General features: G+C 47.0%; 1 protein-coding gene across 5 annotated transcripts in view; it reads left to right on the plus strand.

Annotated features, from left to right (window-relative positions):
• The window catches only part of arhgap24 (Rho GTPase activating protein 24), a 121,419-nt gene extending 104,102 nt beyond the window's left edge, over positions 1–17,317 (plus strand). For all 5 annotated transcript variants that reach the window (XM_066645520.1, XM_066645524.1, XM_066645521.1 and 2 more), the window contains 8 exons: positions 5,563–5,770; positions 9,204–9,336; positions 9,832–9,905; positions 10,709–10,830; positions 12,123–12,424; positions 12,600–12,891; positions 13,877–14,279; positions 14,948–17,317. In XM_066645520.1, coding sequence (XP_066501617.1) covers positions 5,563–5,770; positions 9,204–9,336; positions 9,832–9,905; positions 10,709–10,830; positions 12,123–12,424; positions 12,600–12,891; positions 13,877–14,279; positions 14,948–15,191 — 1,778 coding nt within the window. In that variant the 3' untranslated portion in view covers positions 15,192–17,317. The remainder of the gene's footprint in view (positions 1–5,562; positions 5,771–9,203; positions 9,337–9,831; positions 9,906–10,708; positions 10,831–12,122; positions 12,425–12,599; positions 12,892–13,876; positions 14,280–14,947) is intronic.
• The last annotated feature ends 1,652 nt before the right edge of the window (positions 17,318–18,969 follow it).

Below are 18,969 nucleotides of genomic sequence, written 5' to 3' on the forward strand. Positions count from 1 at the left end.
TGAATTAAATGTTGGGTCACTGCTGTGAGGATTTAATGGCATTCGGCCGCATCGGCTTTAGTGAGGATGGATGGTGTTGGATGATGTTCTGGGTCACAATCACCACGCCAGCTTGCCTTGATTGTAGCAGATGGAGATCTATCACGAGAGATAACACAGTTCCACTGCTCCACTGCTAGTGCTTTACGTCCAATCGCGTTTCACCTAAAACTTAGCCCTTCCCCTCTGTTCTTCTTAGGGGTGGGGGTCTCGGTTCTTGTTGGGATAGAAGGGTGGGGTGACATGGCTCTTCGAACTGATGTTTCAGAGATGAGCTCCAAATGGAGGGTTATGATGCCTTGTGAATCAGCGGCGAGACGCTGTGCAGCACCCAAAGTAACCCACAGGTGTCAGTGTTTCCTCCTTTAAACTCTACGATCCTCAGTGTATTCTCTGAGTTTAATGTAGTTTCAGTGGATTACGGCCCTTTACTTTAGAACGAGCTGAAAACAGCACGAGGAGCAGCTGAGGTCTCTGGAGTTAGCTGTAAATTCCCAGTTCCACATTAAAATGTGAAGCAATTACAGTCTGGTGCCTGAGGCTACTGCAAGATTTACAGCAACGCCATGTAATATTTTTACTTTAAAGTAATTATGATGCTACACTGAGCTGTAACAGGGAGAACAGAGCCTTTGTTGTTGCTACTCCAAGCTCAGCACAGCAGAAACTACACTGTGTAACAGTGGAAACCACCCCTTCCACCTTGATTTCTTTACAGTGTTGTAACTATGAATTACACTAGGTGGAGTCCCAGGTGCAAAAACAAATCTTACTTAGGGTTTGTTTAAAGTGGAACTGAAGGTTTGATCAGAACTCTGCAGAATGAGAATCTGAGCTGAGCTCCATGTCACAGAAGAGTGAGGAGAGGGGGGTAATCTCTGATTGTGGAACTCTTCTGAAGGAGAATGAGGCTCTAAATGTAACTAAAGTCCAGCAGCTCCTCTGATATCACTGCAGACTGGTGCAGAGCTGCTACAGAGCGGCGCTAGTCGCCTGGGAATGAAGCGCTGCTCTGTTTTATTTGTGTTCTGAAGAAGTATCAGGGTCTTGAAGAGTCGTAGGGGGAGATTTTAAACACTACGCCCTGTAACTCAGCTCCAAGGGGTGAGAGGACACTCAGGAACAAGGGGTAGAGGTAAAAATAAGAAATGGCAGTGGGCTTGTGCCCTCTGTGACAGACTCTGTGAGTTGGGAATGGTGATATTGGGTAATGCTACTGCTACAGTGTTAGATGATGTGTGTGCTACTTTATACTGAACACACCAATACTGTAGTGTTCTGTCTAGTTCATGGTGTGTGTGTGTTCTCGTGTCTGAATATTTGCAGCTGTTGACATGGCTAATCTGGTTCTGCCAGCGAGGAAATGCTTTAGACGTTCCCTCGTGACGTTGGAAAAGGAACGTCCAAAGCTTTAGGAGCGGAACAAAACCCCTCTGTGTTAATGTTTTTACTGTTCAGCCGCTGTTTCTTTTTCAGCGCTCACTGAGCCCAGGCCTGAAGCGTCTGTCCAGCCTATGTTCAGACCCCAGATCACATCGCGAGAGCTGCACTTTTACACAGAAATAAGGTTTGGGGCAGAAAACAAATGTCTGTTCCACACCGATCTATAAAGAGCTGTAAGGGACAGCTCAGTTAGTTCTCTCTCTCTCTCTCTCTCTCCCTCTCTGCCTCTGTCTCACTCTCTCTCTCTCTCTCTTTCTCTCTGTCCCTCTCTCTCTCTCTCTCTGTCCATTTGTCTCTCTCTCTCTCTCTCTCTCTCTCTCTCTCTCTCTCTCTCTCTCACTCACTCTTGTATGTCTGTCTTCCAAGTCATTTTAATACAGATTTCTAGTGTTATTCAGGTGTGTGTGTATGCTCACGCTGCCTTTATTTGATTTCCTATAGGATAAGACCTGGTCCAGCAGCCAGACAGTGGTGTACTGTGTGTGAACAGATACAGGACTTGGAAAGGTTTAGGGTTCTGGCAGTACCTGTGTGTGTGTGATGTGTGTTATGCCTGCCACTCTGAACAGTGGAAACAAAGCTAAGTACATGTTAAAAAGTGTGTGAGTGACTGGGTGAGGGTGTGAGTGACTGGGTGAGGGTGTGAGTGACGGGGTGAAGGTGTGAGTGTGTGCGTGAGTGATGGGGTGTCAGTCGTACAGCGGTGTCATGTTTTATATTTATAAGAGATTTATCAGGGTTAGGAACAGAAGCATCATTTTACTTCTAATAAAACCCTCCTTCTCTCGATAGAATCACTCACAACTAGTAAATAACAAGTAAGTAAGTTTATAATCCACTCAGAGAGGTCTCAGCATGAGGGACAGTGGATTATTCACTAAACTGATGATGATTTTCCTGAAGAAGAGCTCAGTGATGGCAGTGAAGGGTTAATTTCTCCTCTGTCTCTGACCTCTGGGACTTTTCACAGTGTGTTATTTTCCACTGAAAGGAATTTGTGTGGAGCGCTGTGTTTATGGAGATTTATGGAGATTTTCCCTGTGTCTCTGCTCTCATCACAGATTTACTCTCTGCACCTGTTAAAGGGGCCATTACACCATCGGCAGAGAGGATGTTTTTATTACAGCTCTATACCATTCATTCTGTTATAAAATTGAATAGTAATATTAAAGGATGATGCGTATACACTGTTTTTTCTCTGATGAACAAAGCCGGCTCTAATGTGGACATCGTAAAATGTGTTCACATCAATGTGGGGATCTGGAGCCCACCAACCCACACACTGTGAAACAGGACCCCAGTACGTTTACTCTCTGCTGCCTGAGTCTGAAAACACAGGATAAAACGAGGCGTTCTGATTCTGCTCCGCTTCTGACGTCAAGTACAGAGACTTTAGAATGGCCCCGCCCCCTCGTCTGAGTCTGTCCAATCACAGCGCTGAACCCGTGTTTATGTGAGAGCGCAAAGACAAGGTTAAACTCAGTAAAACAGACACAACGAGCGCGGAGAAATAAGAGCACTGAGTAAAAACGGAGAAGAAAGAGAACAGAGTGAAAACGGCTAAAAACCAGAGCTTCTGCTCCTCGCTCCTCACTGCTGTGCGCTCGGGGTCGGGGTGAACAGAGAGCGGCTCATTATCATTTAAAGGAACAGGTGCTGAAAGCGGGCGTTCTGAACAGGGGCTGTTTACACAGGGGGAGAACACTGCTGTGGGGTTTGGACCAAAGCAGGTCACAGACGTTTCATTAAGAAACAGAACTGTGTTCCACTCTTCCACACTGAGTGTATATCAGTTGCTTGGAGCTCTCAGCTGGTCTGGAGTCTGGTTCTGAAACTTGTCGCGACTGAGTTAAGTCCATTTTTGGCAGAACATCAGCATAAAATCAATAGTGACAGCCCTATTTCTCGTGTTTGCTCACTCTGTCTCTCCAAATCTCAGAGAGATTAGACGCTGGAGTGGAAGGCATTGGAATATCTCCTACTGAGGGAGGGATCAGAAGGCTGTCAACATGCGCCAGACTGTGTTATTTGCCTCGAGCTTTACTCTTCTGTTCTACTGGAGTCTTGTTCCCCAAACTCACTCCTCCAGAGACTCACAGTCGTGTGCACACACACACACACACACACTTTCAGCATCTTTATCTTCAAGGCTTTGTCTCTTATGTGTCTGGACACTTTTGAAATGATCTCTTCTTCAGTGAAAACCTCTAAGATCGCAGTGAGAGTAGCACAGGTTCATTCTCCTTTTTGTGAATGTTTTATATCAATGTTTATATCAAAACTGTTTATTATTGAAGTAAGCTTTTACAGGGAATAAATATATTTTTCCCTCACACACACTCACACCTACGGACACTTTTGAGTCTCCAGTCCACCTACCAACATGTGTTTTTGGAGCGTGGGGAAATACCGGAGCACCCGGAGGAAACCCACGCAGACACAGGAAAACACACCACACTCCTCACAGACAGTCACCCGGAGGAAACCCACGCAGACACAGAGAGAACACACCACACTCCTCACAGACAGTCACCCGGAGGAAACCCACGCAGACACAGGGAGAACACACCACACTCCTCACAGACAGTCACCCGGAGGAAACCCACGCAGACACAGAGAGAACACACCACACTCCTCACAGACAGTCACCCGGAGGAAACCCACGCAGACACAGGGAGAACACACCACACTCCTCACAGACAGTCACCCGGAGGAAACCCACACAGACACAGGGAAAACACACCACACTCCTCACAGACAGTCACCCGGAGGAAACCCACGCAGACACAGGGAGAACACACCACACTCCTCACAGACAGTCACCCGGAGGAAACCCACACAGACACAGGGAAAACACACCACACTCCTCACAGACAGTCACCCGGAGGAAACCCACGCAGACACAGAGAGAACACACCACACTCCTCACAGACAGTCACCTGGAGGAAACCCACGCAGACACAGAGAGAACACACCACACTCCTCACAGACAGTCACCCGGAGGAAACCCACGCAGACACAGGGAGAACACACCACACTCCTCACAGACAGTCACCTGGAGGAAACCCACACGGACACAGGGAGAACACACCACACTCCTCACAGACAGTCACCTGGAGTGGGACTCAAACCCACAACCTTCAGGACCCTTTTAATATCATTGTGATGCAGAAACTGCTATATGTAAATTAAAGAGGAGGGTGGGAAAGCCCTTTCCTCACCACTGAAATCAGTACAGTTCCTAGTGTTCCTTTAAATCAACAACTGCTTCTTGGTTTTAAATTGATTGATTTTTAATGATACACATACTTTTTTCCTCTAAAGCAGCGTGTGTCTTTGTGAAGAATTTCATGACGAATCGACCAATAGAAACACTCCAAAATGACTTGGTATTAAATTTGGTATCTTCTCTTTACTTGGTATGTGTTTACTCTGACTTCCACTGAAGATTAAGAGCGGTTTTGTCCTTCTGTAAAGATACTGTTTTGGACACGTGTTTGTAATTGGAGAGTAAGGATGTAAAGCTGATCTTCAGCTCAACAATTTGCAGGAAGTGTTTTGGCTGAATGTTTTATGTTGTTAGGGAGATGTTTCACACACCGTTTTTCTAATCTCCATAGACAAAGCCTTGACCAATAGAAGTGGAAATATTGCTCAATGTTCCCCAGGCTCAATGCCAAGTGTGGATTAAAGGAGTACATAACTCTCCAGCACTGGGCTGTGGAACAGTGGAACTGTGTTCTCTGGAGTGACGGCGCTCCATCCAGTTCCTCTGGGAGGAGTTGGAGTGGTGCTTGTGATCCAGAACTAATCTTCCCACATCAGACCCTGACTTCAATGATGTTTGGGTGTGTGAACACCACCAAATACTCACAGCAATGTTCCAAAATCTAGTGTAAAGCCTTCCTGAGTGGTAGAGGCTGTTACTGAAGCCGATGGGGGTAAAGTGGTTAATTAGCCAGGGTTAAATTATACCCTGAGTACATTGTGACTCATGTAGACTCATCTGAGCCCTGTCCCTCACTTAAGTCCTGTCCTTCACCTGTTCCTCACTGGAGTCCTGTGCCTCACCTCTTTAAGGTATTTTCGGGCAGAAACTGGAGGAGACGGTACGGTACGAGCGTCGCTATGGGAACAAGTTGGCCCCGATGCTGGTGGAGCAGTGCGTGGACTTTATCCGACAGTGGGGTCTGAAGGAGGAGGGGCTTTTCCGACTCCCCGGACAAGCCAACCTCGTCAAAGAGCTGCAGGACGCCTTCGACTGTGGAGAGAAACCTTCATTTGACAGGTACCTTCCCCTAACACACCTCACAATTCAGCTCAGTTCACTGATCTTTACTGTCCCTGTGCCACTGCGCTGTAAATAGATGCATGTAACTTTCATTTCAGTTTTGCGAGGTGCAGGGAATGGTAAAGTTTCTCAAGAGCAATTCCTGAGGAGGGGGGGGGGGGGTTATGTTCAATCAGTGATACCAAAAATGGCCTATGGAGGGCACACTATACATGGGCATAGTGGCGTGATGTCATCTAACACAGCCATAACAGAAAACCATCATGGCTCTTAATTTCTCTTTATTAAAGAGAAAAAAACTTTAGAAACAAGTCCAACAAACAACAACCTTCAGCTGTACCAACGTTTGTGAGCACATTTATTGAAAACGCCCAATATCACTTGGAAACCTTCATGATGGTAGTTGAGGTGCTGGAGCAAACCACTGTGAGGCGGGGGGTGGGGGGATTGCAGTCCTCACAAACCTATAATCGAGTTTCTCTGTCTGTAATTAGGAAGGCTTTCCAATGTATAATGCTGTTTATTATTTAAATTCACATCTCTATTTGCAATGATTATTTGGGGGGAATCTCCAGGGATGGGTCCCCCCCCCCCCATCCTCTCTGTCCCCTCCAGGTTTCCACCCCTGGTTGTAGAGTGCAAAGAAACACTGTTTATGGTCTACTGTTTTACCCCTGTGAGGCGTAAACTGACAAAGACAGGAAGTGCTATAGGGGGCAGCAGGGACCAGTAGTGAGGGACCTATAGGGGGCAGCAGGGACCAGTAGTGAGGGACCTATAGGGGGCAGCAGTAGTGTCGCCAGTTTGATCACATGAACCTGTCAAAAATCGAGGGGAGGGAACTAGGAAACTGTGATGTCTCCTCCCTCAACGTCCACGGCTGGTGTGCCCTTGAGAAGGACACTTAGCCCTAGGGCTGAACCTGGAGGGTAAGGGTGTAGATCAGTGACAGAGTGAAGATGAGATGACCTTTTATTATCCCTCAAGGGGAAATTTACATTGTTACAGCAGCAGAGTAAAATGAGGAGCAGTAAGTAGACACACATTATGCAAAATATGCTGTAAAATGAAATAATAATTAAAATAAATAAATAATAACGAATTAAAAAATACATCTTTTTGCAGAAAAAAAAATATATAAGAAATGTACAGGTCCCTGAGCAATTATTAGCTTTTTATAGCACAGAAACTGTAAATAATGCACAGAATTTTTAAATAGGTGTAGGTCCATATAATGTGCTCATGACAATAAAATGTGTCCATATATATATAGAGTCTATATAGTGCATTTTTCATTAGATAATTATGGGTCCATAGTCCACTACAGGAACACAGACCATGCAGCCTGTTCTCCTGTTCTAGATAGTGGTGGGTGAAAATGGCCCCGGTGGCTCGTGCCTGGACGTCCCGGTTTCTCTTTCCCGGTGGCAGAGGTCGAACGGGGACTGGCTGTGGTGTGTGGGGTTGGAGGAGATGCTCCTAGCTTTGTCCTACAAGGGTGGCAGTGCTGCACTGGGATGTGCCGCGCCGTGTTCACCACCCTCTGCTGCGCCCTGTGTTCAGTCCATGATGCAGCGAATCAGAACGCTGTCCAGTCTGGACCGGGAGAAGCTGCAGAGGAGGTGTTGGGCCTTTTGGACGGTGTGTGATGTTGAGTGATCATGTGTCATGAGGAAAAGGGGAGTGTGCTCCATCAACTCTCCTTTTACTGACACTGTTTATGCGTTTGATACGGAAGCCCTGAAGGGCACAATGGAGAAAAAAAATGAATTAGTTTTCTGAAACTAAATTCCACATTATTTATATTTTACACACCAAAACCTTTGGAAAAATATTTCTAGCGTCTAGTGCCATTTTAGCCATCAAAAGCATAATATGCATTTCCTTCCTCAACATTTTTTTTCTACTAGTGAGGGGTAAAACTTGATCAGCCTTTCTTAATTATAATTATATAAATAATGTGGCAGTATGACGTCCAGTGCTTGTGTTTCGGCCGTGGGCACGGTATCCCTCACGCTGTATGGAGTTGGACCGCTCCCTTGTGGTCAAAGCCAGTAAAGCATGGTAGTTCCTAGATCCTCAGAATTTTTGCTCTCTTCTTTTAATGAATCACCGAGAGGTAACTGAAAATTTGCCTCCACCTGCTGGTTAAAACGGGTATAAAAAAGTTAGCTATTAAAAAAATAATTACCCTCTGGCTCACCTCAATAGTAGGAAAAAGTTTTGAAGAAGGACAGAAAATGCTTGTGATGGCTAAAATTGTACAAATGATGCTAGAAATATATTTTCAACAATTTTCGGTTTGTAAAACGGACAGAAAAAACTGAATGTGGAGCTTCTGTAATTTGGGAACTGAGGAGACTCATCGCTGCAGTTTTGCGAATGTCCTTTTTTTGCCTGTCAGCTGTTTTGGACCCAAATTTGTTTTGTTATTAGTGATATTAATATATTTGACGTTCATTGTTTGTCTAAAATACAGTAAGTAATGTGTACGCCTGTTTTCTACTTGAATTCACATTTCACTTTAAGACGGGACAGTTTCAGGCCTGGGTTTGCGTGAGTGTTGAGTGTTGTGTTGTTGGGGAGATTTTGTGTTTATGTGTTAGGAGCTTCGTTGTTTTCTTACCGTATTAAATATAAAGTCGGGAAGAACTTATTTTAGGGTTAATTTCAGAGAGAGAGACAGTCAGAGCTGTTCTGTACCTCCACGAGTCAAAATAAACCGAATCGTTTTATTCATGCCACACAGAGTGCTCTGGAAGTCATTCCTGAGGAAAAGCGCGCTCCACGCGTGTCAGGAAATGGCTTCAGAAACCTCCGAAATGTCCTTCTCAACACTCTGTGGTCGCAGTAACCCGATTCTCCTCTTAATGTTGACCACAGGACACAGATTTGGACCGCAGGCCGGTCAAGTTTGTGTGCTCTGTGTCTACGAAGACACGCTGCTGCTCCACATGCAGAATGAGGCCTGGCATCGTCCTGCTGAAATAACCATGGACTCCCCCGGAAAAGACAGAGTACTCTCTTAATGACCGTAAACCTCTCTCTAACGTCTCAGTATCTGCCTCTACGTCAGCGGCACCCAATGATGCACAATGCTGTCTATGTAGGGAGCACTAAGAATCGGGACTGACCCGTAGTGTTAGCTGCTGACCATAAGAGTCATCTTTAAATTGACTCCTCTTCCTCCTGAAAACATGTTTAACACTGTTCATATTTAGACACAGTGAAAATCATCATCGCACTCAGCAGAGAAGGTGATAATGATGACTGGGTTTACACACCTTCAAGAAACTGATTATAACTCTGTCTGTGTGTGTGTGTGCATGCAGTAACAGATGTTTACACAAGGTGTCTGTCTCTTTAGTGGCATGTGATTTCTGATATTCTCTGTGTGTGTGTGTGTGTGTGTGTGTGTGTGTGAGAGCAGTAATACAGATGTGCACACCGTGGCGTCTCTGCTGAAGCTGTATCTGCGAGAACTTCCCGAGCCTGTGATTCCTTTCTGTAAATACGAGGAGTTTCTCTCCTGCACCAAGCTCCTCAGCAGAGACCAGGACACGGTGAGTCTCCTTCACTGAGATCCACTCCGACTGAAGCCACTTTAGAGAATCCCCACAGCCCTGAGTTTGTTCCACGTTTCTAACACACGCCCAGCACAAAGCCGTGTGATGACTAGAAGGTTGTAAGCATTGGATCGTGGAACAGTGGAACCGTGTTCTCTGGGAGGTGTTTGTGACTCTCACTGACCTTTAAGCGGCTGACTACCATCAGACCGTGACACAGATAATCCTCTGAGGTCCAGTAGTGCCCTAGTTACCGCAGTGAAGAGGAACACACTCCTGACTCCTGCGCTGGATAAGAACGTGTCCACAGACTTTTGTCCTTGTAAATGTAGGTGATGCTGAATGACACTGACATGCTCTTTATGTTACAGTCTCCATGTTTAACAGTGAGGGCTGTTTCTTGTGTTTAAAATGTAGCTGAAGTGTGAAGCTTTGAGTTGTGAGACGTTCACAAAATTCAAAATCTAATGGAATATGTTTGTGTTTTTCCAGGGAATGAAGGAGTTGCGAAGACAAGTGGAGAGTCTCCCTCTGGTGAACTATAATCTGCTGAAATACATTTGCAGGTTATAAATATTCTCTGTTTATTTTCGTGGCCATTATATTTTTACTTGTTTTCGTAGTGAATCAGATTTGTGCCAGAAATATCAAAGAAAGCATTTTAAACGTCAAACAGAAATAATAATTTGAGAGTAAAGTTCTCACTGAACCAAAAAAAAGTGTCAAACAAATGCGGTGTAACTTTCTCTTTACTCTCCGTCACCTTCTGTTTGCTCCAACTTATTTTACTGAACGTCTGTGGTGCTGAGCTGTTACTGAAGAAGGCCATTAGCAGTAGAGAGACGCTCTTGAAACAAAAAAAAAAACCATATACGAGGTTAATAACGGCCCCGCCCCCTTGTCTGAGTCTGCCCAATCACAGCGCTGGACCCGTGTTTATGTGAGAGCGCAAAGACGAGGTTAAACTCAGCAAATCAGACACAACGAGCGCGGAGAAATACGAGCACTGAGTAAAAACGGAGAAGAAAGAGAACAGAGTGAAAACGGCTAAAAACCAGAGCTTCTGCTCCTCGCTCCTCACTGCTGTGCGCTCGGGGTCGGGGTGAACAGCGAGCGGCTCATTATCATTTAAAGGAACAGGTGCTGAAAGCGGGCGTTCTGAACAGGGGCTGTTTACACAGGGGGAGAACACTGCTGTGGGGTCAAAGCAGGTCTTTCCTTAAGAAACAGAACTGTGTTCCCTGTGAAGTAGATGGAGAAATTGTACTTTTTAAGGTGGTTTCAGTGAATGACAAGGTTTTCTGCCGTGTCTGTGACACAGTGAAAGTAAATGATCTCTTTCTCTCTTTCTCTCTCTCTCTCTCTGCAGGTTTCTGGATGAAGTGCAGTCGTTTTCCGGAGTGAATAAGATGAGTGTGCAGAACTTGGCCACAGTCTTCGGCCCAAATATTCTGAGAGCCAAAGTGGAGGATCCAGTGGCGATAATGGAGGGTGAGGTATTTTCCTAAAGTCTAGAAGCAGAAAGACACTGACACCTGCTGCATGGGGCATTAGACATTAAACTCCACATTAAAGGAACAGTACGTAATATTTAGAGTTTTGTTTTTAATACTGTGCTCCCCCTAGAGTGTAATTCACTTTTACTGCACTGTCCTTAAATCAACAGGGGGTGGGCTCCTACCTTCATCCAAAGGTTACATAGTGCAGTTTCTGCAGTGCTGAGCCTGTTGTAGTAAAAACAGAGGCTCTGTTCTCCCTCTTACAGCTCAATGGAACATCACGATTTTGAAGCTGTAATTTTAAGGTGAAAATATTACCTAGTGTTACTTTAAGCTGACAGGGACTTTTCATTATATTTAACTCCTTACATGCTTGGATTATGTTATTATATTTCCATTGCTGTGATGTGGTTGATTGTAGATGACTTGTGGATATTTTCCAATGGTAGTGAATGGAACCAGGCGTCTTTCTAAAACATAAATACAGCCAGCAGTGAACTACACCACTTTAAAGAGTTGTACACCGAACATGTTGATATGGAGCAGCTGCACATGAGCTTAGATCACCAACAACAATGATAAGCATAGGCTTGTCTCTCTCTCACACACACACACACACACACACACACACCTTATGGAGCTGTGTGACAGAGCTACATCTAGTGCCTTTGGGATGATTCTGAATCCAGTAAAAATCATCCACTATCAGTATCTAACCTCGCGACTGCCATCAAATTCTCACAGCCAGCTTTGCTTAAAGAAGAGAGGCTGTTCCTGCACTAAGTAGGAGCACACCCCTCAGCTCAGAGGATGAGTAAACGTCCAAAAACTGGTACACAGCAGGTAAAAGTGGCACAAATTAGATTTCACTGGATCTGCTGTTCACACTGTGTTTATAATTAGACTTTAATCTGACCTCAGTGTGAACAGATCACACTCCTAAACTGATCCACGGGCACCTTACATTTAAATTTTTAAATGTAAGTCCGTTTCCTAAACACCTCGAAGTCAAACCGAACCTGAGTCAACGGGATGTTCTCAGCAGCCGTGGAGTGCCGTAAAAGTCACATGGACTCCAATCCGACTGTTCAGACCGAGTTGCATTGCCACAGATCGGATATGGATCAGACATTTCGTACATAATAAATGTTTGTACATGTTCCGATCTAAAAAAGTCAGATTCAATACAGATTTGCTGTTCACACACATGAAGAAACGGATCGGATCTGGGCCTCTTTTACCTGCTGTGTGAACTGTAGCCTGATCCTCTGTCGTTTTGTTCAGGTGCGATTCTGATCCAGCAGCTCATGGCGGTTCTTATCGGACAGTACAGCGTGGTGTTCCCTCAGGATGAAGGCTGCAGTCCTGGAACAGTGGAACTGTGTTACAACAACAACAACGAGCTCCATCCGCCGTCCAGATGTTCGCCCAGCGGTCAGCTGCAGAACAAAGAGAACAACAACCCTGCCTCCACACTCCCACGATGCACCTGGGATGCCCCGGACTCGCCTGGCCGCGTCATGCTCGATAACGGGTCACCGAGGTCGGCCAGCCCCCGGAACACACTCTCTCACACACACTTCGAGGTAGGGCTCGACTGTACACTACAGTTCTACTGTGGAGTTGTGTGTGTACAGCTGGGGCTGGAGGCCATCAAATGCTCACAGCAATTTTCTAGCATTGTGAATTGTCTGCTAGAGACTGCTACTGTGTTAAAGCTAAAGCTATGTATATATAAGCTGTGTATATATTTCTGAGCAGCCCCAGGTGGAGGTGAGCCGCAGTCCTCCTCTGATGGTGAAGAAGAACGCAGCAGTCAGTAAAGGAAGCAAGGGCATCGTCACCAATGGCTCATTCAGCTCCACGTCCCCCTGCTCAGCTGAGCCAGGTCAGGACCGGCTCCAGAACCACTCCCCCCCAGGACCCGGCTCCTCTCAGACCCGCCGCACCAAGCTGGGCGTGTCCAGCACTGATGGGGTTAACGGTGCTGCCAGCGGACGCAGCAATGGACTCTGGTCTCCGCCTGGATACGTCACTCTCAGAGAGACTAAAGGTGCGTGTTTGGTCAACGTTTATTTTCCGTTTTATTATTTAAAATATTTCAGGTTCCAAAGTGGACAGGAGCTGATTGGTGGATTGAATTTCCTGATGTTTGTTGCTTGATCTCTGGGGGAAAATAAGGGTACTTTACCACTGCATGGTACCGACTCAATCCGTGTGTGTCCTCACGTCGTCCTCCTACCGAAGGGGATGTGTTTTAAACAGTGAGGTCAAAGAATTAATGTTCCTCCAGTTCACAGAACTCTTACTACAGAGGTGATACCAGTCCTTCATAGGATGCTCACACATTCACTCACACACTCACACCTACGGACACTTTTGAGCCTCCAATCCACCTACCAACGTGTGTTTTTGGAGCGTAGGAGGAAACCGGAGCACCCAGAGGAAACCCACGCAGACACAGGGAGAACACACCAACTCCTCATAGACAGTCACCCGGATGAAACCCAAACAGACACAGAGAGAACACACCACACTCCTCACACACAGTCACCCGGAGGAAACCCAAGCAGACAGGAGATGGCTGGAGATGTGGGCAGTCGTTTACTCTGAAAAATGTAGGGAGATGGAATTGTGAACATTTCCAGAGTGTGGCTAATGACTCCAGCAGATCTGACTATGACAGCTTTAACTAAAAGGAGAGGAACCAGAAGGACACACAGACGTGGAATCTTCCTGAAACACAGGCATCCCTCCGCTCCACCGTCAACAAACAAGTCAGAAGAGTCTGGGCATTGGGTGGGCAACCCACTCATAGATACGCTGCTCATGAACCTGAACAAGGTGCGGTCTGCTCTCTCCTGATTGGCTAAAGCAGACCACATCTTGTACTTTTCTGGTTGAGACGTGAAACTGCATCATCATGTGCTGCTTTTATTTAATTTGATTGTGTAGCCTGTTAATAATACACAGTAAAAGTCCTGCCGTGTCTAAATCAGGACAATAATGCCCACGTATTAAAATTAACCTCCCTCCAGGAAAATCGCGAGAGTGCTGCGAGCAGCAGAACCGACTCTCCACCTACGATAACGTCCAGCAGGTGGCGCCGTGTCTCAGCAGCAGCAGCTGTGAGGACAAACAGAGCGTGGACAGCGCCACCTGGAGCACATCTTCCTGCGAGATCTCGCTCCCCGAGAACTCGGCTTCCTGCCGCTCCTCCACCACCACCTGCCCCGAGCAGGAGCTCTACAGCCACCCCGGCGAAGGCGGGGGGGAGAGGGACAGAGCCAGCAGCCGGGGCACCAGCAGCAGCGAGAACAGCGAAACGGCGTTCCCTCTCAGCAACGGAGCCACCAGCCACAGCGCCCTCCACAGTCTGGTGGCCAGCTTAAAGCAGGAGATGATGAAGCAGAAGAGCGAGTACGAGGCCAGGATTAAAAGGTGAGGGGAATGTGAGACGGAGACCAGAGCGGTCCCAGGCTTCTGTTAGGTGAAGGATCACAAACCTAAATAATGCCAGTGCCATCAAATCCTCCCAGAAATGTACCAAAATCTAGCGTAAATCCTTCAGAAGAGCAACTATCTATAAGAGAATTAACAGAATGAACAATTAGTGTTCTCCTTCAGTGTGTAGAGCTCCAGTGACATCTCCCTTTCTTTCTTTCTCTTGCACCGCTCTCCCTCTTTCTTCTTCTTGCCCCTTTTCTATCTCTCTCTCTCTCCTTCTCCCCCTCCTCTCTCACTCTGCCTCTCTTTATCTCTCACCTCTCATCTCCCTCAACCTCTACATCTGTTTTTCTGATTTTCTCCTCCTCTCTCCCTCCTCCTTTCACTCCTTCTCACATTTCTCTCTCTCTCTTTCACACACTCTGTCTCCCAACCATGCTATCTCTCTCCTCTCGCTCTCTTGTCTTCTTTTTCACTCTTAATCTCCTTTTGTTTTTCTGCTTTACACCCTCCACCTCTTTTTACTTTCTCTTCTCTCTCTCTCTCTCTCTCTCTCTCATACTACCTCTCCCTCACTAACCCCGCCCTCTTCACACCTCACTATCTCTCAATCCTCTCTCTCCTTTCTCCCAATTCTCTCTCCCTCTTGATCCCCCCCCCAGTCTGGAGCTGAGTAACGTGGAGCTGGAGGGCGAGGTGCTGTCTCTGAGGGAGGAGCTGGAGCAGGAGAGGAAGAAGTTCAACATGGTGGAGATCAAGCTGAGGAACGCAGAGCGAGCCAAAGACGACGCAGAGAAACGCAATGAGATGCTGCAGAAGGAGATGGAGCAGTTCTTCTCCACATTCGGAGACCTGACGTCCGATCCCCGCCGACCAGACCGGGCCAATACCATCTGGATCCAGTGAGGGGGGGGGACTGTACCGACTCATCGTTTCATCATCATCAGGGGAGACCTGTGCGCTCGCATGGACGCTCCTGCTCTACACACAGGGTTTAGTTGATTTTCTGAGTGAAAAGAACTACGTTTTGTCTTTGTCTGGACAGTCCATTGATGGCTTACATACACTGTGTGTCCATAAATATACAGACACAGTTTTAATCAGTCAATTCATCGATGTTTAAGGTGCACTCTGTGGACATACAGTTTGTATTACCTCTGTAGAAAAGCTTCTAATGAAATGCTCTGCAGCAGCTGCACATGAGCCTGAGGACACAACGTCCAAAGCCAGGTGTCGGCTAGTAGAGCTGTGGAGCAGTGGAACTGTTCTCTGAAGCGATAGAGCCTCATCCAGTATCTTTAGGATGAGTTGGAGTGGTGCTTATGATCCAGAACTACTCGTCCAACCCCAGCACATGACCTCACTGATGATTATGCAGCCGAAGACCATCAGATCCTCACAGAAATCTAGTCTAAAGCCTTCCCAGAAAAGCAGAAGCTGCAACTGCATTAAAGAGTACCTCACTCCTCATCAATGATGGGCAGTAAGTGACCTCCATTAAGTGTTTTGAGCTGATATAACAGATATGGGCAGTTTGCATTCTCCTCTAAGTGTGTTGAGCTCCAGTGAATGTGTTTAACTTATTTTCACTCAGAATATCAACCAGAAAACCTGTGGTTTAACCCAGAGGTGTCCACAAACTTTTGCACATGGCTATACACCCCTCTGAGCCAATCACGGACCAGTTTCTTACGACGTGTGGGCTTTTCTCTGGCTCGAATGTGACTGACTCTGACCGAGCGAAGCCCAGTGAGCCAAAATCTGAACTGGACCAGTCCTGTAGGTGTAATGAGATTATACCATTCAGATTTGTCCAGAGGCAGGAGTCGGACTCTACCATTCTGGATCAAAACGGGGATTCTGAGGAATAATGTTTGGCCGGAGAAGCTTGCACTGGAAAAATGATCCTTTATTCAGTGAAATCATCTCCAACAAAGTCTGTGTTAAATATTTCTCACTCTGAGATTGTTGTGAAATTATTTAAGATTATAATTACATCAATTACAGCCATTACACCACGAGCCCCACAACAGTGTTCTCCCCCTGTGTAAACAGCCCCTGTTCAGAACGCCCGCTTTCAGCACCTGTTCCTTTAAATGATAATGAGCCGCTCGCTGTTCACCCCGACCCCGAGCGCACAGCAGTGAGGAGCGAGGAGCAGAAGCTCTGGTTTTTAGCCGTTTTCACTCTGTTCTCTTTCTTCTCCGTTTTTACTCAGTGCTCTTATTTCTCCGCGCTCGTTGTGTCTGTTTCGCTGAGTTTAACCTCGTCTTTGCACTCTCACATAAACACGGGTCCAGCGCTGTGATTGGACAGACTCAGACGAGGGGGCGGGGCCATTCTAAAGTCTCTGCACTCGACGTAAGAACGAAGCAAAATGAGAACGGCTCGTTTTATCCCGTGTTTTCTGACTTAGCGCACAGAAAACTGTCCGGAGGGGGGTCTTGTTTCACAGTGTGTGGGTTGGTGGGCTCCAGATTCATACATTAATGTGACAGTGTGCTGAAAAAGGGAGTTTTCCATGTTTCCTTTAAACTAGTAAAAGTGTCTAGAATAAATTTGAATAATCTCATAATATTCTTCCAACAGTCGCCTCATGAGAAATATGGAATGGAGTTAAGATGATGTCACTCAATAAGAGAGTTTTCTGGGGTTTACATTTACGAAAAAACACGGACGTCTTCACCCACTGAAGGACACGGTCATAGGTGACTGGAAGGAGACTATTGCATCGTGGGTAATTGAGCTTTTAAGCCTTAATGATGGAGGTTCTCTTCACAAAAGGCCTACAGAAGAACCAAGAATGTCATTTGTGTTCCAACCAAATATCTCTGTTGTCGTGAGTTTGTGTTCATTGCAAAAAATTGCCTGCTTCAGTGAAATCACCTTGAATGAAGTCATCGGCCGTATCACTACAGCCACTGTGTGTCTTTACGCCTTGTCGTTTTCACACAGGAGCACTGTGTAGTTCTACATTTACAGACTGTAGTACATGTTGCTCTGCATACTTTGTCAGCCCCTTCACCCTGTTCCTCAGCGCTCAGGACCCCCACAGAGCAGGTGTGATGTGGTGGTGGATCATTCTCAGCGCTGCAGTGACACTGACATGGTGGTGGTGTGTTAGTGTGTGTTGTGCTGGTGTAGTGTGGATCAGACACAGCAGTGCTGCTGGAGTTTTTAAACCCTGTGTCCACTCTCTGTCCACTCTGTGAGACACTCCTCCCTCATTGGTCCACCTTGTAGATGTAGAGTCAGAGACAGTAGCTCATCTGTCGCTGCACAGTGTGTGTCGCTCGTCCTCTAGTCCTTCATCAGTGACACAGGACGCTGTCGGCTGGATGTTTTTGGTCGGTGGACTGTTCTCAGTCCAGACACTGAGGGGTTTAAAAACTCCAGCAGCACTGCTGTGTCTGATCCACTCTACACCAGCACAACACACACTAACACACCACCACCACGTCAGTGTCACTGCAGCGCTGAGAATGATCCACCACCACATCACATCTGCTCTGTGGGGGTCCTGAGCGCTGAGGAACAGGGGGGAAGAGGGGTAATAAAGTATGCAGAGCAACAGAAGGACTACAGTCTGTAATTGCAGGAATACAAAGTGCCCCTGTGTGGATAGTGAGTGTAGAAACAAGGAGGTAGCTGTAATATTATGGCTGAGGAATGTGGATGTGCTCGATTAAGGGTTGTTTCTGTGAGCAGCAGGTGATTCTCTGCGGTGCTGTGTGTATATAACGTGAAAAATTGAAACTTAGAGATATGTGTATAAAATGTGAACTGAGATATTGTAATGTCTGATATTTAAACACAGATTTCATCAACGTGTCACTCTTTGTCTGTTTTTATATCTTTATATAAGTTTTTCCTTATGCTCAGCGTGTTCTCTTTTTTCAACACAATACTGATGCTGCTGATCCCAGGCTTGGGGGCCGTGGGTCAGACTCAGGGGATTATGGGTCTGAGTCTGTGGGTCGGGGAAGAGGCTCGGAGGCCGTGGGTCGGGGAGGAGGCTCGGAGGCCGTGGGTCGGGGAAGAGGCTCGGAGGCCGTGGGTCGGGGAGGAGGCTCGGAGGCCGTGGGTCGGGGAAGAGGCTCGGAGGCCGTGGGTCGGGGAGGAGGCTCGGAGGCCGTGGGTCGGGGAGGAGGCTCGGAGGCCGTGGGTCGGGGAAGAGGCTCGGAGGCCGTGGGTCGGGGAGGAGGCTCGGAGGCCGTGGGTCGGGGAGGAGGCTCGGAGGCCGTGGGTCGGGGAAGAGGCTCGGAGGCCGTGGGTCGGGGAGGAGGCTCGGAGGCCGTGGGTCGGGGAGGAGGCTCGGAGGCCGTGGGTCGGGGAAGAGGCTCGGAGGCCGTGGGTCGGGGAGGAGGCTCGGAGGCCGTGGGTCGGGGAAGAGGCTCGGAGGCCGTGGGTCGGGGAGGAGGCTCTGAGGCCGTGGGTCGGGGAGGAGGCTCGGAGGCAGTAGATCAATGACGAGGCTCGGAGGCCGTGGGTCGGGGAGGAGGCTTGGAGGCCGTGGGTAAGAAGATTTTGGTCAGAATGTGGATCACATTCTAAGGGAATAAAAGCATAAATAAAAATCTGGAAATGTTTTAAAAGCTAAGTCAATGAAATATTACAGCTTTATATCTACAGAAATGACTATTATGAAATTAAACTTTTACTATATCTGTGTCATAGGCAGTGG

The sequence above is a fragment of the Hoplias malabaricus genome, chromosome 15 (assembly GCF_029633855.1).
Source record: "Hoplias malabaricus isolate fHopMal1 chromosome 15, fHopMal1.hap1, whole genome shotgun sequence".
NCBI lineage: Eukaryota > Metazoa > Chordata > Actinopteri > Characiformes > Erythrinidae > Hoplias > Hoplias malabaricus.